Source organism: Phyllobates terribilis, unplaced genomic scaffold (assembly GCF_046119375.1).
Source record: "Phyllobates terribilis strain yellow unplaced genomic scaffold, ASM4611937v1 Scaffold_1__5_contigs__length_1240528914, whole genome shotgun sequence".
In the NCBI taxonomy this organism is placed as follows: Eukaryota; Metazoa; Chordata; class Amphibia; order Anura; family Dendrobatidae; genus Phyllobates; species Phyllobates terribilis.
In genome coordinates, this window is record NW_027362761.1 from 1,159,082,607 (window position 1) to 1,159,108,169 (window position 25,563).

The 25,563-nt window shown below is 45.8% G+C and overlaps 1 protein-coding gene across 1 annotated transcript in view; it reads right to left on the reverse strand.

The window, feature by feature from the left end:
* The window catches only part of LOC141194191 (cilia- and flagella-associated protein 99-like), an 83,246-nt gene that overhangs the window by 52,443 nt on the left and 5,240 nt on the right, over window positions 1-25,563 (reverse strand). The window contains exons 2-4 of the mRNA XM_073662208.1: window positions 14,613-14,786; window positions 12,996-13,065; window positions 10,775-10,885 (exon numbers count right to left, since the gene is read on the reverse strand). Of these exons, the coding sequence (XP_073518309.1) occupies window positions 10,775-10,885; window positions 12,996-13,065; window positions 14,613-14,704 (273 nt within the window). The 5' untranslated portion in view covers window positions 14,705-14,786. The remainder of the gene's footprint in view (window positions 1-10,774; window positions 10,886-12,995; window positions 13,066-14,612; window positions 14,787-25,563) is intronic.

Here is a 25,563-nt window from a genome sequence, read left to right on the forward strand (position 1 = left end):
TGCCAAGTTTCTCTGTTGTAAGTCGGCGTACGCTCTTGTGGCATGATACTGCCTGGCTTTACATGCCGACTCAGCCAGCAGGATGCCACCTGAGTATTCAGGTAGTTGGCACCCTACAAATTTTATTTTAAAAGGTTGGGCCCCTACTTGTGCCTTGTCCTATTATATGGCTTACTATAGAAACCCATAAGAGCAGACAGACAACTGAAGCAGAAGAAACACAAGATGGAGACCCCAACACTGGATCCAGGAGAGAGGAGTAACTCTAACTACTATACAATAACTACAGCATACAAAACGTTTTTTTTTAATAGTTTATTTGCCCTTCTTAACAGATTCTGATCAGCCTGATGAAGACTACGGCAACCTCAAACCCACTGACCGAAATTCCAGGATATTGCTCTGTTATGAGAAGTTCAAGGGTCTCACTGGGACCTAAAGGTCCCAAGGGAACATGGCCCAAAGGTGTCGGTGCAGAAGGTTGGTGAGTAGAGGGGTTGGAAACTATAGGTAAACAGGTGGAATGCTAAAAACTGCAGGCAAGCAGAGGACATCAGGAAACCGCAGGCAAGCAGAGGACGTGAGGAAACCGCAGGCAAGCAGAGGGCGTCAGGAAACCGCAGGCAAGCAGAGGGCATCAGGAAACCGCAGGCAAGCAGAGGACGTCAGGAAACCGCAGGCAAGCAGAGGACATCAGGAAACCGCAGGCAAGCAGAGGACATCAGGAAACCGCAGGCAAGCAGAGGACATCAGGAAACCGCAGGCAAGCAGAGGACATCAGGAAACCACAGGCAAGCAGAGGACATCAGGAAACCACAGGCAACAAAGGGCGTCAGGAAACCACAGGCAAGCAAAGGGCGTCTGAAAACCGCAGGCAAGCAGAGGACATCAGGAAACCGCAGGCAAGCAGAGGACATCAGGAAACCGCAGGCAAGCAGAGGACATCAGGAAACCGCAGGCAAGCAGGGTGTAGTGCCGGCGTCCCTGCCCTCTGCTAGGCAGGGACGCTGTTCCCCTCACCGCTCTGCTCCGTGCCCGGCGTCCCTCTCCCGCTCTGCTGGCAGCGCGCGCTCCTTCCCGGCCACTGTGCTTAGGGCGCGCGCGCGCGCCCTCCCTCCCTCTTAAAGGGGCCGCGCGCGCCGTCCTAAGGAGTCCCCGGCCAATGGCCGGAGGACTTTACCATATATAAGGCACCTCCTCCAAAATGGAGGTGCCCGAGCAATGTTGTTGCACTGTTCACTACTCTGCTTCAGCCCTCAGGTCCCGTTGCCAGTTACCTGTCAGTTACCTGCCAGTTACCTGCCAGATTCCTGCCTGATTATCTGCTACCTGCCTGCTAGTCTGAGGTCCGACGGTCTGCCTTGCTACTCCTGTCAGTCTGTCTAAGGACCAGCCTGCCCGCTCACCTGGGAGCGCACACCAGCCACCTGCCTGCTTGCCTGAGGTCCGACGGTCTGCCTTCCTACTCCCGTCAGTCTGTCTATGGACCAGCTTGCCCGCTCACCTGGGAGCGCTCACCTGCTACCTGCCTGCTAGTCAACCTGGAGGCTCCGCCGTCACATGCTGTGACCACCTGCCTGTCCAGTGACTCCTGCTCGCTCACCTGGGAGCGCTCATCTGCTGCCTGTCTGCTAGCCTACCTGGAGGCTCTGCCGTCACATGCTGTGACCACCCGCCTGTCCAGAGACTTCTGCCCGCTCTCCTGGGAGCGCTCATCTGCCGCCTGTCTGTTGGTCTTCCTGGAGGCTCCGCCGTCACATGCTGTGACCACCCGTTTATCCAGAGACTCTCGCCTGCTCACCTGGGAGCTCAAGTCTACCATCAGCCGCCACAGGTCGTACCAACCCTTTACCCAGAGACTGCCCCGGTCACTTGCCGTGACCACCTGCCCGTTCACCCAGAGACTGCCCCAGTCACTTGCCGTGATCTCCTGCCCGTTCTTCCAGAGACTGTCCCGGTCACTTGCCGTGACCATCTGCCCGTTCACCCAGAGACTGCCCCAGTCACTTGTCGTGATCTCCTGCCCGTTCTTCCAGAGACTGTCCCGGTCACCTGCTGTGACTGCCTGCCTGGTCGCCACCCGCTCCCTTACAAGGACTGCCCCCTTGTATAGTAGCTCAGAGGTTCCGCCTCCCAGACCCGTTACAGTTTGCTCGGGCCATGGAACCCGGTGGCACCCAAGCTCCCTCGCTCTCGGACCTCTATCATGAACTGTCCCGTCAGAGGTCCCAACAGGAGTCCATCCTGGGTCACCTGCGGAATGTCAATTCTCGCCTGGACACTCTGACTGCTCCACCAGCAACCACCGCCAGTGCCATGACTCGCAACCCGGCAGCTCCGCTGCCCACCAATACCATGGTATCCTACCCCGGACCCCGGCTTTCTGCACCTCCTCGCTTCGGAGGCGACCCCGCCCAGGCTCGGGGCTTCATTAATCAGTGCACCCTGCACTTTGAACTATTGTCCCACCAGTTTAACTCCGACCGGGCCAAAATTGCCTTCATCATGTCCCATCTCACCGGGGAGGCCCTGGCCTGGCTAAATCCTCTATGGGAGAGAGGAGACCCCCTGGTGTCCGACCTGCCTGCCTCCTCACGGCTTTCCGGAAAGTCTTCGATGAACCCGGACGGAAGACCTCATCCGCATCGTCTCTGCTACGCCCCCGTCAGGGAAGTCTCACCGTGGGCCAATATGCCATACGGTTCCGTACCCTTGCCTCGGAGCTGGCCTGGGATAACGACGCTCTGGTATCCGTCTTCTGGGAGGGTCTGTCCGGCCGTATTAAAGATGAACTTGCCGGTCGGGACGTTCCTACCACTCTCGATGACCTAATAACTCTTGCCACCCGGATTGACCTACGGTTCCAGGAGCGTGCCAAAGAGGTCACCCGTGAGAGGAGGTTTCCACGTCTAGCTCCTACTTTTCAGAAACCCGTCACTCCCTCCGTCTCTCCCCAGGTACACTCTCCTGAGCCTATGCAGGTCGACCAGACCAAGATGGTCAAAACCCGTCAGGACTTACGCCGTGCCGAGGGGAGCTGCTTCTACTGTGGCAGTAAGGAGCACCGGATCCGTGCCTGCCCAGAGAGGTCGGGAAACGCCTGTGTCTAGGTTCGCTCAGAGAGGTCGACCTAGACAAGAATAAATCCTCTCCATCTCTGCTGCTGTCAGTTTCAATCGTCTGCGGGGAGAACCGTTATTTCGAACTAGCCCAACTGGACTCTGGAGCAGCCGGGAATCTTATTTCACAGTCCCTGGTAGAGAAGTACCGCATCCCCACCAAACCTCTGGCTGTACCCTTGTCTGTTGCTGCCGTGGATGGGGGTCTCTTACCACGCCCCATCCAACTCATCACCGAATCCATTACTCTGCAAGTGGGAATGCTGCATTCTGAGAGTATCTCCTTTCATGTTCTGCCTGGACTCTCTCACGCCCTCCTGCTAGGTCTACCTTGGCTCCAGAGACATGCACCCGTGCCAAGCCCGGTGGTCCTTGTTTTTTGCTCGCTTTGATTTTGTTCTTCATTTTCGCCCGGCTGACAAAAACGTCAAAGCAGAGGCCTTGTCCCGATCCTTTCTGGTGTCCGATCTCGAGGAAGAACCTAAACATATCATCGATCCCGCCAGAGTAATGCAGGTGGCTCCCGTGAGTCTAAATCGTCTCCCTCCCGGTAAGACGTTTGTTTCAGTACCTGATCGGGAGAAGATCCTACACTGGGGCCATTCGTCTAAACTAGCTGGCCACGCCGGTCAGAAAAAGACCCTCCAGCTTATTGCCCGGCACTATTGGTGGCCTACCCTGCACAAGGACATAATAGACTTTGTTTCTGCCTGTGTGTCCTGCGCCCGCAACAAAGTCCCGAGACATCTGCCAGCCGGACGCCTCCTTCCGCTTCCTGTACCTGCTGCCCCCTGGCAGCATATAGCAATGGACTTTATAACAGATCTTCCCGTCTCTGCCAGTTGTACGGTCATTTGGGTGGTCGCTGACCGCTTTTCCAAGATGGCTCACTTTATTCCCCTGCCAGGCCTTCCGTCTGCACCCGAGCTGGCTAAAGACTTTATCCGCCACATCTTCCGTCTTCATGGCCTGCCCCTCCACATCGTGTCAGATCGTGGGGTACAGTTCACCTCACGTTTCTGGAGAGCCACTTGTAAACTACTAGACGTCACCCTGGACTTCTCTTCCGCTTACCACCCACAGTCCAATGGTCAAGTGGAGCGGATCAATCAGAACCTGACCAGTTACCTCCGGCACTTCGTTAATGCCCACCATTCTGACTGGGTGGATCTCCTACCATGGGCCGAGTTCTCTTATAATAATCACGAGAGCGAATCCTCCTCCAAATCCCCGTTTTTTGTAGTCTTTGGTCAGCATCCTCGGATTCCTTTTCCTGTCTCCACCTCTGTGGACAACCCGGCTGCGGAATCTCTCGTTAGCAAATTTTCCTCCATATGGGAGAGTACCCGGTCCGCACTCCTTCTGTCATCCGAGCGTATGAAAAGACACGCTGACAAAAAACGCCTGGATCCTCCACAATTTCGTCCAGGAGATAAAGTCTGGCTCTCATCTAAATATGTTCGACTCAAGATACCTTCTTACAAGTTAGGGCCTCGGTTCATCGGTCCTCTGGAGGTCATCAGTCAGATCAACCCGGTGGCCTATAAATTGAAACTCCCGGCCAACTTACGGATCCCTAACTCCTTCCATGTATCTCTCCTCAAACCCGTGGTGCTTAACTCTTTTTCCAAGTTTACAGGTACGCCTCCTGCTCCGGTTTCTGCTGAGGACGAGTTTGAGGTAGAGAACATTCTTGCCACCAAAAGGGTAAGAGGAAAGACCTTTTTTCTGGTAGATTGGAAGGGGTTTGGTCCTGAGGAGAGAACGTGGGAGCCCCGGGAGAACATCCATGCCCCTCTCATCCTAGCTAAATTTCTATCTGGCCTAAAAAAGGGGGGGCCTAAAGGGGGGGGTACTGTAGTGCCGGCGTCCCTGCCCTCTGCTAGGCAGGGACGCTGTTCCCCTCACCGCTCTGCTCCGTGCCCGGCGTCCCTCTCCCGCTCTGCTGGCAGCGCGCGCTCCTTCCCGGCCACTGTGCTTAGGGCGCGCGCGCGCGCCCTCCCTCCCTCTTAAAGGGGCCGCGCGCGCCGTCCTAAGGAGTCCCCGGCCAATGGCCGGAGGACTTTACCATATATAAGGCACCTCCTCCAAAATGGAGGTGCCCGAGCAATGTTGTTGCACTGTTCACTACTCTGCTTCAGCCCTCAGGTCCCGTTGCCAGTTACCTGCCAGTTACCTGCCAGATTCCTGCCTGATTATCTGCTACCTGCCTGCTAGTCTGAGGTCCGACGGTCTGCCTTGCTACTCCTGTCAGTCTGTCTAAGGACCAGCTTGCCCGCTCACCTGGGAGCGCTCACCTGCTACCTGCCTGCTAGTCTACCTGGAGGCTCCGCCGTCACATGCTGTGACCACCTGCCTGTCCAGTGACTCCTGCTCGCTCACCTGGGAGCGCTCATCTGCTGCCTGTCTGCTAGCCTACCTGGAGGCTCTGCCGTCACGTGCTGTGACCACCCGCCTGTCCAGAGACTTCTGCCCGCTCACCTGGGAGCGCACACCAGCCACCTGCCTGCTTGCCTGAGGTCCGACGGTCTGCCTTCCTACTCCCGTCAGTCTGTCTATGGACCAGCTTGCCCGCTCACCTGGGAGCGCTCACCTGCTACCTGCCTGCTAGTCTACCTGGAGGCTCCGCCGTCACATGCTGTGACCACCTGCCTGTCCAGTGACTCCTGCTCGCTCACCTGGGAGCGCTCATCTGCTGCCTGTCTGCTAGCCTACCTGGAGGCTCTGCCGTCACGTGCTGTGACCACCCGCCTGTCCAGAGACTTCTGCCCGCTCTCCTGGGAGCGCTCATCTGCCGCCTGTCTGTTGGTCTTCCTGGAGGCTCTGCCGTCACATGCTGTGACCACCCGTTTATCCAGAGACTCTCGCCTGCTCACCTGGGAGCTCAAGTCTACCATCAGCCGCCACAGGTCGTACCAACCCTTTACCCAGAGACTGCCCCGGTCACTTGCCGTGACCACCTGCCCGTTCACCCAGAGACTGCCCCAGTCACTTGCCGTGATCTCCTGCCCGTTCTTCCAGAGACTGTCCCGGTCACTTGCCGTGACCATCTGCCCGTTCACCCAGAGACTGCCCCAGTCACTTGTCGTGATCTCCTGCCCGTTCTTCCAGAGACTGTCTCGGTCACCTGCTGTGACTGCCTGCCTGGTCGCCACCCGCTCCCTTACAAGGACTGCCCCCTTGTATAGTAGCTCAGAGGTTCCGCCTCCCAGACCCGTTACACAGGGAAGTCAGGAAACCGCAGGCAAGTAGAGGACGTGAGGAAACCACAGGCAAGCAGAGGACGTGAGGAATCCACAGGCAAGCAGAGGACGTGAGGAAAGCACAGGCAAGCAGAGGACGTGAGGAAACCGCAGGCAAACTGGTGGAGTGCAGGAAACCGCAGGCAAGCAGGTGGAGTGCAGGAAACTGCAAGCAGGCGGAGGACTTCAGGAAAACGCAGCCAAGTAGATGGAGATCAGGAAACTGCAGGCACGTGGAGTGCAGAAAACCACAAGTAGGCGGAGTACTTTAGGAAACCATAGGCAAGCAAGTGGAGTGCAGGAGACTGCAGGCAGGTAGCAGTAACACTGTGGAGTAACGGTAAAGTCAGCAACCGAATCCGTACACAGCCAGGAAGACGTCCTGAAAACTGCAAGTGTACACAGAGAAGAGGTCCAGAAGACCCAGGGACAGGTAGCCAGCAGAACTCCGGAGTCACTAAAAGCTGCAGACAAGTAGGAAGAAGCACTAAAAGCTGCTGATCTACAGGAGACGTCCTCCAGCCCGCACCTAGATTGCTGTGCACACACAAACTGCAAGTCTAGTCTGCAGACACTCCTTTATTCTGCAGTTCAGTGAGGGTTTGGTTGATGGCCTATACTAACGGTGGCCATACACATTAAATGAATCACAGCCATGCATGCTGATTTTAGCAAGACCAATGTATGTGGAGGGCCTTCAGACTTTTCTCATGAGTTTGGGTTAACGAAGGATTGGGCATGCTGGACGTAAACCTGTATGATTGTTTTATTATTAATGCAGATAAACCATCAGAGGCGTCTAGCAATGGCAGCCTTCCTTTAGAGAATACATGAAGCTCGGCTCAGTATATGTGTACATGGAAGTCAGGAGGGATAACTTTTGGCCAATCAAGCATTCAGCCAACAGTGTCACTGATGTATCAGGTTTGACAGTCATTCTGGATCCAGCTGTAGAAGGTCGCTGCGCTTGGCTTTGCAGACACCTTCTTGATCCTTTCATCTCTGGAGTGTAGTGGTATGCTTATTTCGCTAGGACCCAGCAGTGATCTCCATCTTCTGCTGCTAATTGACACACCCTTGCTTGATATATAAAAACTCTCATTGCCCCCAGAGAGTCGCCGGTGATAGTACTATTTTCCCCTGCTCAGGCCTGGGGTACTAGCAGTCGGCTAGTTTCTTCTTGAAGTTTCTTGGTGGATTATTGTCGTTTTCTCAAGCTAAGAGTATCCCCTTGTCTGTTTCCCTTGTTTGTCTTTAGTTGCAGTGGGACTGACTGGTGCTCACTCCCCCTCCCTACCTAGGGCCTATCGCTAGGGGCAGTCAGGGATTAGGCTTGCTGCTCGGCGATAGATGCGGAACCTATTTAGGGACGATAGGGGAGTCAGGGTGTTGTAAGCTCTGCCCAGGGGTCTCCACTCTCCCTTTCCCTAGTTGCTGGCCTTCTCCCCCTTTTCCCATCATCATACACTTGGTCCTTCCCTCACCTAGCATGACAAAGAGCTAACCGAAGTAGAAGTCATCAATATAAAATCACGGAAAAGCCCTTTAAATACTAACTGGTAATACCAATACTCAATTATAACATTTATTCTGGATAAAACCTAAGAAACAAAATGCAATTTAAGTAAACTGTGCTATCTAACTTGTTAGGCCACGGCCCCACTATCAGTATTCGGTCAGTCTTTTTTCTCAGGAGTGGGAGCCAAAACCAGGAGTGGGTGATGAATGCAGAATTGGTGACTTGTTTCTATTTTACCTTTTCTCTGATTGTTCCTCACCTGGTTTTGGTTCCGACTCCTGAGAGAAAATACTGACCGAATACTGACCAAATTCTGATAGTGGGGCCGTAACTCTGCCTGTTGCAATTCATCAGTGTTAGCAGAGACACTGAGACAAATTACAGGAAGCTGGGAGCGAGTCTTTGTGTCTCGGCTCCTGCTCTCCCGTCTGTGAAACTGCAGATAGTCATGAGAGAGAGGTAGGGTTTACTCTAAGGCTGTGTGCCCACGATGCGGATTTAATGCGTTTCCGCGGCTGCATTTCCGCCGCTTGTTAAGTTGTCTGCTATGTTTCCCAATGATAATCCCCATGTGCTGTGCACATGCTGCGCAAATTTCCGCTGCTGATTATCATTGCGGAAAAACCCGCAGCACAACCATTTCTTGTGCGTAATCGCAGCAAAATCGCCGCCATTGACTTGCATTGAACCGCATAACATCCGCATGTATACATGTCTGTATGCGGATGTTATGAGTTTCAATGCGCGGATGATACCCAGGTCTGGAGAAGAGGAGACTCTCATTCGACCCGGGTACCATTAGTAAAAAAAGAATTAAAAAGTAAAAAAAAAACATTATACTTACCTATCCGGTGGCATCCTCTGTCCTCGGCGTCCTGCGGTGTTTTGAAGGGACCTGCGGTGACGTCATTTAGTCATGTGATGGTCACGCGACCGCTGACGTCGGCGGTCGCGTGACCTGTCAGCTGACTAAATGACGTCATGGAAGGTCCTTTCAGAACACCGCGGGACGCCGAGGACAGACAATTGATGCAACATTTAAAGCAGCATAAGTTGGTCACACACTATATATGCCGCTAGCATGGATTTATATTGTGGGACCAACTTGTCAAGCACTTTCCAAGTGATGCTCAAAATCGCTTGGAAAAGCGCTTGAAAAAACGCATGTAAAATCCACATGTACAAACCACATGCGTTTTTTCTGCCAGGGAGAGGTAGAAACGCTCAGGAAAAATCTGCATCAATTCTGTATCGTGGGCACATAGCCTGAGGGCAAAGCAGGTATCAGGCACAATGCATGCTCAGAAGTGAGAAAAAGGAAGTCCCAGGATCTAAAGTGCTGGTAGAATGCTGATGACAAACTGCCCACAAAAAAAGAGTGGATGGCAACTTACAGAGTATAGGAACTGGGGTAGATCCTGGACATATTAGACCGGTATGACAACAAAAATAAATTTTAACTCCTTGGTGATGAGGGCAGCAAGACTGTGCATTTTTACACGTCTTGTGTGAAGGGATAAGGAACGATAGTCAGCCTCATTTTTAATGGAATGTTTAGGTGTGTAATTTTCATTACCACATAGCATTGTTGACACCAAAGGTAATTTATGTGTATTTTCCCTTATCAATAAGTCATTAATAATATCTACAGTCCCTTTACCTTCAGCTTCTCACAGTAATTGAAACAGAAGCAGAACCAGTATCAAAGGACAGCAGAAAACGAGGCTGCCCAAAACTGGAGGTCCCCTTCCATGCATTACAGTAATGGGGGTTGCATCTAATAGTCACACTCCAGAGAGTCAATGATCTGCTAACCTGAGAAATCTCTGTGTGGAAGGACCTGGAGGGGCTGTAGTGAAGCTTCTCCTTTTTTGGCAACGTCTTTGGGCTGGATTACACAGATGAAAGCAGGCATAAAACAGTGAGTCAGGTCAGAGAGACTACAGGCCAGCGCTGTTTTATACCTTTCTCCAGCCTCTTTAACCGGATATCAGCACCCCCACTTAGTAGATCCATTGGGGACCTTGTGGTGAATATCATGGTGTCCTTTTGGAATTGTCACTTGAAGTTGAAGGTCCCACCACCAGGACTAATAACGAATAATCTCCAGTATGGACAAACCCTTTAACGCAGGTTGCTTCTGATTGCCATCCTCCTAAGAGCGAATGAACTGCTCTGAGAAATCAGTGTATGAAAGGTCCTGGAGAGGCTGTAGTGAAGCTTCTACTAAACTGTTAGCACAGATTAAATGATTGTGGGTAGTTTTCACATTTTATATCTTTGCTTTTCTTCTGATTGTCCAAATCAGGCTTTTATTTTTAATGTATTATTTCAAAAATGATGGGCAATTTTTTTGCAGTTTTTTTTGTTATTTTTCACATATTTCAAATTGAAAGCAATTTTCACAGTGGCCACTAGGCCTCATTTACAATTCACACTTCCTGTTCATTCAGGAAAGCTACATGGACATTAGCTTAGCTCTGTCTGACCATGTAATAAGCATTCTCTCATCTGGGCAAAGGTCACTGCGATCAGAGGGGGAGGAGGTGAGCTGTGACATCACATAGTGTAAATGGTGGATCCTGTGTTATCTACTGTATGTACAGGTGTTATCAGTCATTGTACAGGAGGAGGAGGAGGAGGTGAGCTGTGACATCACCTAGTGTGAATGGTGGATCCTGTGTTATCTACTGTATATAGAGGTGTTATCAGTCATTGTACAGTAGGAGGAGGTGAGCTGTGACATCACCTATTGTGAATGGTGGATCCTGTGTTATCTACTGTATATAGAGGTGTTATCAGTCATTGTGCAGGAGGGGGAGGAGGTGAGCTGTGAGGTCTCCCCTATTTCTGGCATGTATGAGTATTAGGCATAACTGAGCACATTCTCTTACCTGAAAGTCCTCCATAGATTCTTCTAGGAAGTGCTCCAGGCTCCGATCCTCCGGATTATACTTGCTATGGAGCTGGATTATCAGGCTGAGGCATCTTCCATAATGAGTCATCTGTAACCATACAAGTCCGACAAGAAAGCTATGACGTCAGGACACTAAAACACGTGATTACTCCTATCTTTTTCTACGTGATACGTGACACTTTACTATAACGTCTTCACACTTTTTATTGTAATAACATAATTGCAGTCATTATAATCACTATTATCACAGAAAGTACGGATGCATTTACCTTGTCAGTGACACAATACAGTCCCTGCTAAACGCATCCACCCGGATATTATATTATGTAGGTACTAAGAAAAGTAGCTGCAACCATCACAACGAGGCGAACACCTGGGGTTTAGCTCTTAAAAAGTTTGTGCTCACTGAGAATTTTGAGGAGTTTATTAGAGCAGGTCCAGCAAAAAAAAAAAAATCACACAAAAAACCCTTTTCCTATTCATTTCTATTGTAAAAAAAAACTTTTTCTGATGACATTGCGTGTTTTTTTTAGCGCTTTTAGTCTTTGAAAAACACCTGACAGTAAAAAAAAAAAAGAAAATGCATGTCAGTGGGTCCTGGTAGAAAACGCTCCGAACTAAGCACTATCCAATCAAAAGGCTGCAAAAAAAACATGAACGGAGAAAAAAAAAGATTCAAAACCACTTAAAGGGGACATTTCACCAGTTAAGAGGGCCACATCATAGAATAGCGGCTGCAGAGCTGAGTAAAATGTAGCTTTTATTGTTTCATTTCTCCTCTCCGTTACGGAGATATTAGTGTGTAAAGTTTAGGTCGTAATTCATGTAGTTCAACTAAGCGTTACCATAGATGTCTCTGGGGGCGTGTACTTCTTTCCCTGTATGAAGTCGACCAATCATAAGCAGGCAACAATACACAAGGGAGAAAAGAACACACCCTCCTCTTCACTGATCTCTGCAGTTACTGTGTAGAGAAATAGTGTGACTGAGTTATGTATCAGTACAAACACTTCACTTCCTTTTGCTCGTTTTTGCCTCTGGGGGCGTGTACTTCTTCCCCTGCATGAGGCTGACGAATCAAGCAGGCAACAATAAACAAGGGAGAAAAGAACACACCCTCCTCACTGATCTCCGCAGCTACTGTGTAGAGAAATAGCGGAGCTGAGTTATGTATCAGTACAAACATTTCTTTTTGGTAATTTTTTCTTTTTTTTTTCTTTAATTGTATAAACTAGTGAGCGGCTTCCAAGTAGAAGCCCCCAGAAGAATGGACCAGTCACTTCTTTTAACAGCTTCATGGATTTTGAAGCCAGAAAGAAGCTCCAAAAAAACTGACTATGTGCACAGCAAGTCGTTTTTACATTGTTATTTATATGTTCATTTTTTATTGCATTTTTTTAAGAGCTTTTTCAGGTGGATTTCATGTGGAATCCGTCATGTCCTGTGTTCAATTTGGGAGGGTGACTGCCTGCTCTGTTTGTGTTACATACGGTATATAAAATCGTTTGGAAAAACAAGTTTGCATGAGATTTCAGAAATTTCATTCATTTTTCTGTTAGGGCTTGTTCACACATTGCATTTTTTTATTTGCAGGAAAAAAAAAAAAAGTATAGTACCAGCACAGTGAATGAGATTTCTGAAATCTCATACATAGCCTATTTCTTTCCTTGAAGATTTGAAGCATCAAGGCCTTTTATGAACCTCTATTTTTCACTGTTTTCTGCAGCGCTTTTCAACCATTCAAGGGAAAAAACACATCAAAAACGCACATATATTTCCTTCCAACATTCCAGTATTGCCAGCTGATTTTTATTCTCCAAATACTGACCATGTGCAGATTCCCCTATTGTAAAACGCTGCATTTTTTTCTGTCCAAAAAAATGGACGAAAAATAAATATATAAAAAACACATTGTGTGAACAAGCCCATTACCCAGAAGCATGAAATCCTCAGTCTGATGGAACATGCCACAGTTTTCTTTTGTCTCACTAATATCCCTAGCCAATATTTCATTAGGGCATCTGACCCGAAAAACATGGGCCACACATTAATAGGCCTTTTTATTTTTACTCTTCAGGTATGTGAACATGACGACTTTTTTCAAGCAGATTCCGCTCTGATCTCGCCTCAAAAAGCCCTAAAAGAAAACAGCAAAAAGAACGAACATACTGCACAGCAATGTCAAAAGACTTCCTCACTCGTGTTCCGTCTTTTTGAGCTTCGAAAGCCGTAAAGCAGCTAAAAGTGACCCGGCGATTCTTCAGGCGGCTTCCAGAAGATTATATACAAGATAAAGAAAACAAGAAAAGTCAAGACAAGAAAAATGCCAAAGACTTTCTTCAATAAAAACACAGCCAGCGTTTTTGTTACGACATAGCTTATAATCTTAATCAGCCAGACGTCTAGAATTGTTAAGCCAAGAGAAATACACTATTGTGTTTATGTTGACTTGTAAATGTATGTGTATTTCTGTGGTTCGTCAAAAAGGTCATACTATTTGTATAACCCTGACTGTTGTCTCCTCTTGGTTCGGTGAACCATGAATGTTTGCTAAATATGTTGATTAACCATTGTGTGGACCCTGTGGCTTGTTGACTCACAAAACAGGAGGACAAACTATGTAAATTCATTAAATGCTCGAACAATGAGACCTGAGCACTTTACCTTTCCCCCCAACCTGTAACTGATGACCTTACACAGATGTAAATGTAAACAAGGATGTCTGTAGTGCTGCAAGCAGAATCAAGGAGAATCAGAAAGACTTTACAAGGAGAATGAGAGACATCCTTCAGGACAGTAGATGGATAGCATGGCGGCTCCATCCAAAGAGACACAGATTTGGATTCTACATGATTTCGGCCTAAGGGTATATAGCCTAGACTGGAAAGATAGGGATCTGCTCCATTGACCATCAGAGATCCCATGGATACATTTGGGGAGACCAGGTTGGGACGATGAAGTCAACTGGCCCCATGGATATGTTGTTTGGGGTTGCCAGGTGGGACCCTCCGGTCGCCTGGAACCCATGGAGACATTCGGAGAAGCCAGATTGGGATCAGCTGGTCATTTGGCTCCATGGAAACTCTCGGACAGGCCAGGGTGGGACTCCCGGGTCTCCATGCCTTGTACCTCGATGGACTGCTAGCTTCCTAAGCTTGCCGCTATCTTCTCTCGGTGGGGGCCTGCCAGAATCGGGGGGCCACTGGTTGAGGTAGTTGGCCCTGGAAGTCCCAAAGTCGCAGCTGTTGTATCCCAGGTGGGCCAGCGAAATGGTGAGCCTGTGTAATGTTGTACCATCTTGGGTATTAGCTGGGACTGTTCTATGTGTTTTTTGTCGGTTTTGTGGTGCAATAAAGTATTGCCGCACAGTTTTACCCTCGCCCTGTGTTGTCTGAGTAGTATTACACACACGGAAGACCCCGGGTCTTCACAGTTTTCCTATAACGTCTTCCACTGCAAAAGTTCTGTGGGTACGCCGGCATCTAGACGCCGCCGTGGGCACATGCCTTTAATAAGTGATATGTATAAAACCTATGCAGGATTTGTGTCTTCTACGCCTGTTTGACATAAGTGAGTTTTTCCGCACTACTGAGCCTGATGTCCTCAATGGTCTAATTAGACTCCATCTCTTCTTGTCCACAGTAAATATGACAGTCCTAACCTATGAGGACTGCCACGGCTGCTGATCCAGTCTGAAGTTTGAGTATTTTCCAAGTCTCTGTTTGCTTGTGAATACTGGACGGCAGCTAATAAGACTGCAGAACGGCGTGATCATGAATGAAACACTTAGCGGCAAGTGAGTAATGGCGCCACACCTGCAATAATTGGCGGTGCAGATGGACCCGTGTGACCACATAGCAAATTGCAATGAAGTGACTGTGTTGAACCCATGAAGACATTTCATCATTTCCTCCGCCTTGTGAAATAGCTCAGGCTGTCATATGTTCAGGTAGTGACTATCCAGACCCTGCAAACGTACAGGGAAGTGTCTGCGAATATAAAGAATAATGGGAGCGTAATATACTGTACGTAGAAGAAATCACAACAAACCTCATCTACACATTGCTGGGAATTTCTGAAAGGAAATTGACCTGCGGTTTGGATATTGAAATCTGCAGCAGGTCATATTTTTGTGTAGATTCAAGTGGATTTCACCAATTACAATGGAGTCTGATGGGTAACATCTCTCCTTATGGAGAGTGACATACTGGTGTAAGGAGACTTATAGGCCATGCAATGCTCCTCTGGGAAATTAAATATGCAAATTGCCTCTTCAGAAAGGAACTCTAGTGCCACCTACTAGAAGTTGTAATTTGCATATTTAATTTCCAAAAGGAGCATTGCAAGGCCTATAAGTCTCCTTACAATGGAAAGAGTGAAATCTGCAACAAGTCCACAAGAAAACCCGCATGCAACACACGTGAATATTACTGCATATAGGATTTGTTCACGCGCTGCTTTTTTTCAGTGTATTTTTCAATGGTAAAAAATGTCTTTGTGAAATCTCATGCACCCGCTGCTTATTTTTTTTCTCGCGGATTTAAACCATCAAATCTGCAGCACGTCAATTCTTTCAGCGTTTTTCACCTATTCAAATAAATGGGGAAAAAATATATAAGACATGCACGTAACAAGTATAAAAGGCACTTATTTTACTCAGGTTATTTTCGTAACACTCTGGTTTTTGGTGCAGAAAAATCTGCTGCAAATACTCAACGTGTGCACACGGCCATAGGCTGCAGATGCACTGCTAAAAAATACACATCCAAATATGTAAAATATAGAGATTCCTTTTCATATGAAAGGGTGAAATCCGCGCTAAATCCACAAAAAGTGCTGACAAGCTGCAGACTTTAAAATTCGCACCACTATATTTAACAGGTACAGCTGAAAGCAGAAGTCTCCACACACTATATAAAAAGACACATCTGCAGGTTTATCTCAATATCTAACATGGAATAAGAATAAACCTTTCCTGTTTTAGATCATTTAGGATTACCAGAATTTTCAATATTTGCCAAATGCCAGAATAGTGAGAGAGAGAGAATGTTTTAAGGCATTTTTATAACTTACTGCAAAGTCAAAAGTTTCCATACACTAAGATTACTATGCCTTTAAACAATTCTGGACTGCCCATATAACGATGTCATGTGTTTGGAAACTTCTGATAGGTTTTTTGGCAACATCTGAGTTAGAGACACACCTGTGCATGTATTTTAATGCACACCTGAAACACACTGCTTCTTTTGTAGCATCATGGGAAAGTCTAAAGAAATCAGGAAGAGAATTGTGGACTTGCACAAGTCTGGCTCATCCTTGGGTACAATTTCCAGATACCTGAAGGAGCCTCGTTCATCTGTACAAACAATTATATGCAAGTACAAACAAGATGGGAATGTCCAGCCATCATACCGCTCAAGAAGGAGATGGGTTCTGTGTCCCAGAGATGAACGTGCTTTGGTCCGACATGTGCATATCAACCCAAGGACAAAAGCAAAAGACCTTGTGAAGATGATGGCAGAACCTGGTAAGATTGTGTCAATATCCACAATGAAATGAGTACTGTATCAACATCGGCTGAAAGGTCATTCTGCCAGGAAGAAGTCATTACTCCAAAAGAAACATAAAAAAGACAGATTAATGTTTGCAAATGCACACAGGAACAGAAACCTTAATTTTTGGAGACATGTCCTATGGTCTGATGAAACTAAAATTCAACTTTTTGGGCATAATGACCATCATTACGTTTGGAGGAAAAAGGGAGAAGCTTGGAAGCCTAAGAACACCATCCCAACTGTGAAACATGGGGGTGGCAGCATCATGTTGTGCGGTTGTTTTGCTGCAGGAGGGACTGGTGTACTTCACAAAATAGATGGCATCATGAGAAAAGAAGATTATGTGGCAATACTGAAGCAACATCTCAAAACATCAGCCAGGAAGTTAAAGCTTGGGCGGAAATTAGTCTTCCAAATGGATAATGACCCGAAGCAAACTGCCAAAATGGTAACAAAGTGGCTTAAGGATAACAAAGTCAATGTTTTGAAGTGGCCATCACAAAGCCCTGATCTCAATCCTATTGAAAATTGGGCAAAGCTGAAAAGGCTGCGAGCAAGGCGACCTACAAACCTGGATCAGTTACATCAGTTTTGTCAGGAGGAATGGGCCCAAATTCCAACCAACTATTGTGAGAAGCTTGTGGAAGGATATCCCAAACGTGTGACCCAAGTCATTAAGGGCAACGGTACTAAATAGTAATGAAATGTATGGAAACTTGACTTTGCAGTAAGTAATAAAAATGCCTTAAAACATTCTCTCTCTCTCATTATTCTGGCATTTGGAATATATTAAAAATTATGGTAATCCTAATTGACCTAAAACGGGAAAGCGGGAAAAGGTTTATTATGATTATGTGTGTGTGTATGTATGTATGTATCTATGTATGTATGTATGTACGTATGTATATATATATATACACACACACACAGTATAATATATATATATATATAAATATATATATATATATATATATATATATATATATATATAGAACAGACCAAAAGTTTGGATACACCTTCTCATTTAAAGATTTTTCTGTATTTTCATGACTATATAATAATCAGGGAAGTAAAGGGAATAAAATTAGATCAAAAATTGGTCTCATTTCACCTGGTAACAAGTCCGTTAATGCTGGGGCGACATTGAGATCGTGGTGCCACGCTGCAATATTACACATAATGATTCCCTACGGTGTTACATTGTGACCAGTGACGTACCACAACATAAAGTCCAAAATGTTTCCAAAAGTGTTTGATCTTCAGTTTCTGGTCGCATGTGACTCACCATATACTAAACCCTTTACCGACATATGACGTACAGTTACGGTTATGTCATATGCCGCCTACCTTACTTTGACGCGGGCTCGCAAGCTGAGCCTGCATCTTTCCCAGCAAAAGACGGCAGAATTATTCAGCCATCATCTGCCGCTAATAGTCGCCAATTGTTGATAAAAATATGCAAAAAAAATATACAGTACAGACCAAAAGTTTGGACACACCTTCTCATTTAAAGATTTTTCTGTATTTTCATGACTATGAAAATTGTACATTCACACTGAAGGCATCAAAACTATGAATTAACATGTGGAATTATATACTTAACAAAAAAGTGTGAAACAACTGAAAATATGTCTTATATTCTAGGTTCTTCAAAGTAGCCACCTTTTGCTTTGATGACTGCTTTGCACACTCTTGGCATTCTCTTGATGAGCTTCAAGAGGTAGTCACCTGGAAATGGTCTTCCAACAATCTTGAAGGAGTTCCCAGAGATGCTTAGCACTTGTTGGCCCTTTTGCCTTCACTCTGCGGTCCAGCTCACCCCAAACCATCTTGATTGGGTTCAGGTCTGGTGACTGTGGAGGCCAGGTCATCTGGCGTAGCACCCCATCACTCTCCTTCTTGGTCAAATAGCCCTTACACAGCCTGGAGGTGTGTTTGGGGTCATTGTCAAGTAGAAAAATAAATGATGGTCCAACTAAACGCAAACCGGATGGAATAGCATGCCGCTGCAAGATGCTGTGGTAGCCATGCTGGTTCAGTATGCCTTCAATTTTGAATAAATCCCCAACAGTGTCACCAGCAAAGCACCCCCACACCATCACACCTCCTCCTCCATGCTTCATGGTGGGAACCAGGCATGTAAAGTCCATCCGTTCACCTTTTCTGCGTTGCACAAAAACACGGTGGTTGGAACCAAAGATCTAAAATTTGGACTCATCAGACCAAAGCACAGATTTCCACTGGTCTAATGTCTATTCCTTGTGTTCTTTAGCCCAAACAAGTCTCTTCTGCTTGTTGCCTGTCCTTAGCAGTGGTTTCCTAGCAGCTATTTTACCATGAAGGCCTGCTGCACAAAGTCTCCTCTTAACAGTTGCTGTAGAGATGTGTCTGCTGCTAGAACTCTGTGTGGCATTGACCTGGTCTCTAATCTGAGCTGCTGTTAACCTGCGATTACTGAGGCTGGTGACTCGGATAAACTTATCCTCAGAAGCAGAGGTGACTCTTGGTCTTCCTTTGCTGGGGCGGTCCTCATGTGAGACAGTTTCTTTGTAGCGCTTGATGGTTTCTGCAACTGCACTTGGGGACACTTTCAAAGTTTTCCCAATTATTCGGACTGACTGACCTTCATTTCTTAAAGTAATGATGGCCACTCGTTTTTCTTTACTTAGAATTTGTATTATGGCAAGAAAAAAGCAGCTAACAGTCTATTCAGTAGGACTATGAGCTGTGTATCCACCTGACTTCTGCACAACACAACTGATGGTCCCAACCCCATTTATAAGGCAAGAAATCTCACTTATTAAACCTGCCAGGGCACACCTGTGAAGTGAAAACCATTTCCGGTGACTACCTCTTGAAGCTCATCAAGAGAATGCCAAGAGTGTGCAAAGCAGTCATCAAAGCAAAAGGTGGCTACTTTGAAGAGCCTAGAATATAAGACATATTTTCAGTTGTTTCACACTTTTTTGTTAAGTATATAATTCCACATGTGTTAATTCATAGTTTTGATGCCTTCAGTGTGAATGTACAATTTTCATAGTCAAGAAAATACAGAAAAATCTTTAAATGAGAAGGTGTGTCCAAACTTTTTGTCTGTACTGTATATAATGGCATAAATGTTTAAACAGAAAAAGTTTTCCCAGGTCATAAGTCAACAAATAAAAATAATAAACATATCCGTAACTTTGTGTCCATTTATTAAAATCTAAAATTATTTCAGCTGTACTTTAATCCCCCAAAAAAAAAAATCTCACAACTGCAGAATTGTTCCTTTTTGTTTGCTGCAATTCTTACAAAAGATGAAATAAAAAGTGATAAAAAATCAAAAAAGCGTATCTAGCCCAAAATAATGTCAATGGGCGCAAAAAAAAAAAAAAAAAAAAGCTCTCACACCTCAATCAACTAAAAAGTACAAAAGTTACTACGGATCTTGGAAGATGACATGACACAAAGCAAATGATTTTTTTCCTTTACAGAATTATTATTTGTCTTTCACCAAATACAGGTTTATCTCACTAAATTAGAATATCATCAAAAAATTTATTTATTTCAGTTCTTCAATACAAAAAGTGAAACTGATATTATATAGAGTCATTACACACACAGTGATCTATTCCAAGTGTTTATTTCTGTCAATGTTGATGATTATGGCTTACAGCCAATGACAACACAATAGTCATTATCTCAGTAAATTAAAATAATTAACAAAACACACCTGCAAAGGCTTCCTAAGCGTTTAAAACGTTCCCTTAGTCTGTTTCAGTAGGCTCCACAATCATGGGGAAGACTGCTGACTTGACAGATGTCCAGAAGGCAGTCATTGACACACTGCACAAGGTCCCAGAGGCTGGAGGAAGAGTGGAGAGGCCACAATCCAAGCTGCTTGAGGTCTAGTGTGAAGTTTCCACAATCAGTGATGGTTTGGGGAGCCATGTCATCTGCTGGTGGAGGTCCACTGTGTTTTATCAAGACCAAAGTCAGCGCAGCCGTCTACCAGGACATTTTAGAGCACTTCATGCTTCCCTCTGCCGACAAGCTTTTTGGAGATGGAAATGTCATTCTCCAGCAGGACTTGGCCCCTGTCCACACTGCCAAAAGTACCAATACCTGGTTTACACAACAGTATCACTGTGCTTGATTGGCAGCAAACTCGCCTGACCTTAACCCCATAGAGAATCTATTATAGAGAATCTATGGGGTATTGTCAAGAGGAAGATGAGAGACCCCAGACCCAACAATGCAGACGAGCTGAAGGCTGCTATCAAAGCCACCTGGGCTTCCATAACACCTCAGCAGTGCCACAGGCTGATCGCCTCCATGCCACATTGCCGCATTGATGCAGTAATCGATGCAAAAGGAGCCCGACCAAGTATTGAGGGCATTTACTGAACATACATTTCAGATTTTAAAAACATTTTTCAAGCTGTTGTTATAAAGTATTCTAATTTACTGAGATAATGACCTTTGTGTTGTCATTGGCTGTAAGCCATAATCATCAACATTAACAGAAATAAACACTTGGAATAGATCCCTCTGTGTGTAATGACTCTATATAATAGATCCCTCTGTCTGTAATGACTCTATATAATAGATCGCTCTGTGTGTAATGACTCTATATAATAGATCCCTCTGCGTGTAATGACTATATAATAGATCCCTCTGTGTGTAATGACTCTATATAATAGATCCCTCTGTGTGTAATGACTCTATATAATAGATCCCTCTGCGTGTAATGACTCTATATAATAGATCCCTCTGCGTGTAATGACTATATAATAGATCCCTCTGTGTGTAATGACTCTATATAATAGATCCCTCTGTGTGTAATGACTATATAATAGATCCCTCTGTTTGTAATGACTCTATATAATAGATCACTCTGTGTGTAATGACTCTATATAATAGATCCCTCTGTGTGTAATGACTCTATATAATAGATCCCTCTGCGTGTAATGACTCTATATAATAGATCCCTCTGCGTGTAATGACTATATAATAGATCCCTCTGTGTGTAATGACTCTATATAATAGATCCCTCTGTGTGTAATGACTCTATATAATAGATCCCTCTGTGTGTAATGACTCTATATAATAGATCCCTCTGCGTGTAATGACTATATAATAGATCCCTCTGTGTGTAATGACTCTATATAATAGATCCCTCTGTGTGTAATGACTCTATATAATAGATCACTCTGTGTGTAATGACTCTATATAATAGATCCCTCTGTGTGTAATGACTCTATATAATAGATCACTCTGTGTGTAATGACTCTATATAATAGATCCCTCTGCGTGTAATGACTATATAATAGATCCCTCTGTGTGTAATGACTCTATATAATAGATCCCTCTGCGTGTAATGACTATATAATAGATCCCTCTGTGTGTAATGACTCTATATAATAGATCCCTCTGTGTGTAATGACTCTATATAATAGATCCCTCTGTGTGTAATGACTCTATATAATAGATCCCTCTGTGTGTAATGACTCTATATAATAGATCCCTCTGCGTGTAATGACTCTATATAATAGATCCCTCTGCGTGTAATGACTATATAATAGATCCCTCTGTGTGTAATGACTCTATATAATAGATCCCTCTGTGTGTAATGACTCTATATAATAGATCCCTCTGTTTGTAATGACTCTATATAATAGATCACTATGTGTGTAATGACTCTATATAATAGATCCCTCTGTGTGTAATGACTCTATATAATAGATCCCTCTGTGTGTAATGACTCTATATAATAGATCCCTCTGCGTGTAATTACTATATAATAGATCCCTCTGTGTGTAATGACTCTATATAATAGATCCCTCTGTGTGTAATGACTCTATATAATAGATCACTCTGTGTGTAATGACTCTATATAATAGATCACTCTGTGTGTAATGACTCTATATAATAGATCCCTCTGTGTGTAATGACTCTATATAATAGATCACTCTGTGTGTAATGACTCTATATAATAGATCCCTCTGTGTGTAATGACTCTATATAATAGATCCCTCTGTGTGTAATGACTCTATATAATAGATCCCTCTGTGTGTAATGACTCTATATAATAGATCCCTCTGTGTGTAATGACTCTATATAATAGATCCCTCTGTGTGTAATGACTCTATATAATAGATCCCTCTGTGTGTAATGACTCTATATAATAGATCCCTCTGCGTGTAATGACTCTATATAATAGATCCCTCTGTGTGTAATGACTCTATATAATAGATCCCTCTGTGTGTAATGACTCTATATAATAGATCACTCTGTGTGTAATGACTCTATATAATATAGGACAGGGGTCCTCAAACTACGGCCCGCGGGCCACATCTGGCCCGCGGAGGACTTTTATCCGGCCCGCCGAGCTGTGGGCAGAGGAGAGTGGTGTCAGCGCCCGCCCTTCCCCCCGCTTTCTCAGGGCCCCGGCAGCCGGATACTTACCTCTCCCCGTGCCTCCGCAGATCCGCGGTCTTCCCGGTCTGCGCTCCCTTTGACGTCTTTACACCGCGCCCTCCCCTGAGCCGTCACAGGCAGCGCAGAAAGGGACAACGCCGGAGACGCTGGAGTCCGGACCTGAGCAGCAGCAGCAGGCAAGGAGGGAGGTGAGTATTGGATTTTTTTTTTTTTAATGTATGGAGGCATGGGGCATAATATTAGGGGTGACATCCTGCATGGGGCATTATATGGGGGGGGGGGTGACATCCTGAATGGGGCATTATAAAGACAGGGGGGTGACATGCTGCATGTGTCATTATATGGGGGTGGGGGGGTGACATCCTGAATGGGGCATTATATGGGGGGGGGTGATATCTTGCACGGGGTATTATATGGTGGGAGAAAGGGAAATCCTGCATGGGGCATAATAAGGGGGGGAACAGCCTGCATAGGACATTATAAGGGGGAAACAGCCTGCCTATTGGGGACCTATGCTGCCTATTGGGGACATTTACCTGCCTATTGGGGACATTTACCTGCCTATTGGGGACCTATGCTGCCTATTGGGGACATTTACCTGCCTATTGGGGACCTATGCTGCCTATTGGGGACATTTACCTGCCTATTGGGGACCTATGCTGCCTATTGGGGACATTTACCTGCCAATTTGGGACATTTACCTGCCTATTGGGGACATTTACCTGCCTATTGGGGACCTATGCTGCCTATTGGGGACATTTACCTGCCTATTTGGGACATTTACCTGCCTATTGGGGACCTATGCTGCCTATTTGGGACACTTACCTGCCTATTGGGGACCTATGCTGCCTATTGGGGACATTTACCTGCCTATTGGGGACATTTACCTGCCTATTGGGGATATTTACCTGCCTATTTGGGACATTTACCTGCCTATTGGGGACATTTACCTGCCTATTGGGGACATTTACCTGCCTATTGGGGACCTATGGTGCCTATTTGGGACATTTACCTGCCTATTGGGGACCTATGCTGCCTATTGGGAACATTTACCTGCCTATTGGGAACATTTACCTGCCTATTGGGGACCTATGGTGCCTATTTGGGACATTTACCTGCCTATTGGGGACCTATGCTGCCTATTGGGAACATTTACCTGCCTATTGGGGACATTTACCTGCCTATTGGGGACCTATGCTGCCTATTGGGGATATTTACCAGCCTATTGGAGACATTTACCTGCCTATTGGGGACATTTACCTGCCTATTGGGGACCTATGCTGCCTATTGGGGATATTTACCTGCCTATTGGGGACCTATGCTGCCTATTGGGGACATTTACCTGCCTATTGGGGACCTATGCTGCCTATTGAGAACCTATGCTGCCTATTGGGGACATTTACCTGCCTATTGGGGACCTATGCTGCCTATTGGGGACCTATGCTGCCTATTGAGGACCTATGCTGCCTATTGGGAACATTTACCTGCCTATTGGGGACCTATGCTTCCTATTGGGGACATTTACCTGCCTATTGGGGATATTTACCTGCCTATTGGGGACCTATGCTGCCTATTGGGGATATTTACCTGCCTATAGGAGACATTTACCTGCCTATTGGAGACATTTACCTGCCTATTTGGGACATTTACCTGCCTATTGGGGACCTATGCAGCCTATTGGGGACATTTACCTGCCTATTGGGGACCTATGCTGCCTATTGGGGATATTTACCTGCCTATTGGGGATATTTACCTGCCTATTGGGGACATTTACCTGCCTATTGGGGACCTATGCTGCCTATTGGGGATATTTACCTGCCTATTGGGGACCTATGCTGCCTATTGGGGACATTTACCTGCCTATTGGGGACCTATGCTGCCTATTGAGGACCTATGCTGCCTATTGGGAACATTTACCTGCCTATTGGGGACCTATGCTGCCTATTGGGGACATTTACCTGCCTATTGGGGACCTATGCTGCCTATTGAGGACCGTTACCTACCTATTGAAATACCGGTTGATTTAACTTTACTTGTTCTTCATTTTAAATATTGTATTTATTCCTGTATTGTTTTTTTTTACTACAAAATAAGATATGTGCAGTGTACATAGGAATTTGTTCATAGTTTTTTTTAAAAACTATATTCCGGCCCTCCAATGGTCTGAGGGACAGTGAACTGGCCCCCTGTTTAAAAAGTTTGAGGACCCCTGATATAGGAGTTTCACTTTTTGTATTGAAGAACTGAGATAAATTAACTTTTTGATGATATTCTAATTTAGTGAGATATATATATAGTTGCATTAGCAATTCTTACCCCGATAGATGTGCACACAATCTAATGATTCCTCTTCCGCTGACTTCCCGTTGCGTTCCTGACCCCGCTGATACCGGTATTGTGGGGTCTCTGTTTGGTTTTGTGTCTTTCTATTGTATCAGACAACCAGCGTGACTCCCTTGCTGGCATTGTGCCCACGTGCTGCCCACACGCTGTCTGTCCCTCTCTAAGCTGCCAGGGTATCGTCTTCCCAGCGTGTAAGGAGTTCTCTACAGAAGGCACTGATATTTCGGTGCCCCCCATCTCTTTTTGTGCTTTCTTTTTTCCTCCCCGTCTTCCACAATGCCGCACTAGGGCTTGTTTTTTTTGTTGTGGGACGAGTTGTACTTTTGAATGAAATCATCATTTTATTGTGTGAGTCCTGGAAAGTGGGAAAAAATTCCAGTGCGGCGAAATAGTAAAAAAAAAATCTTTTTTTTTAATTTTTATTCACCATTTTCACTACATGTAA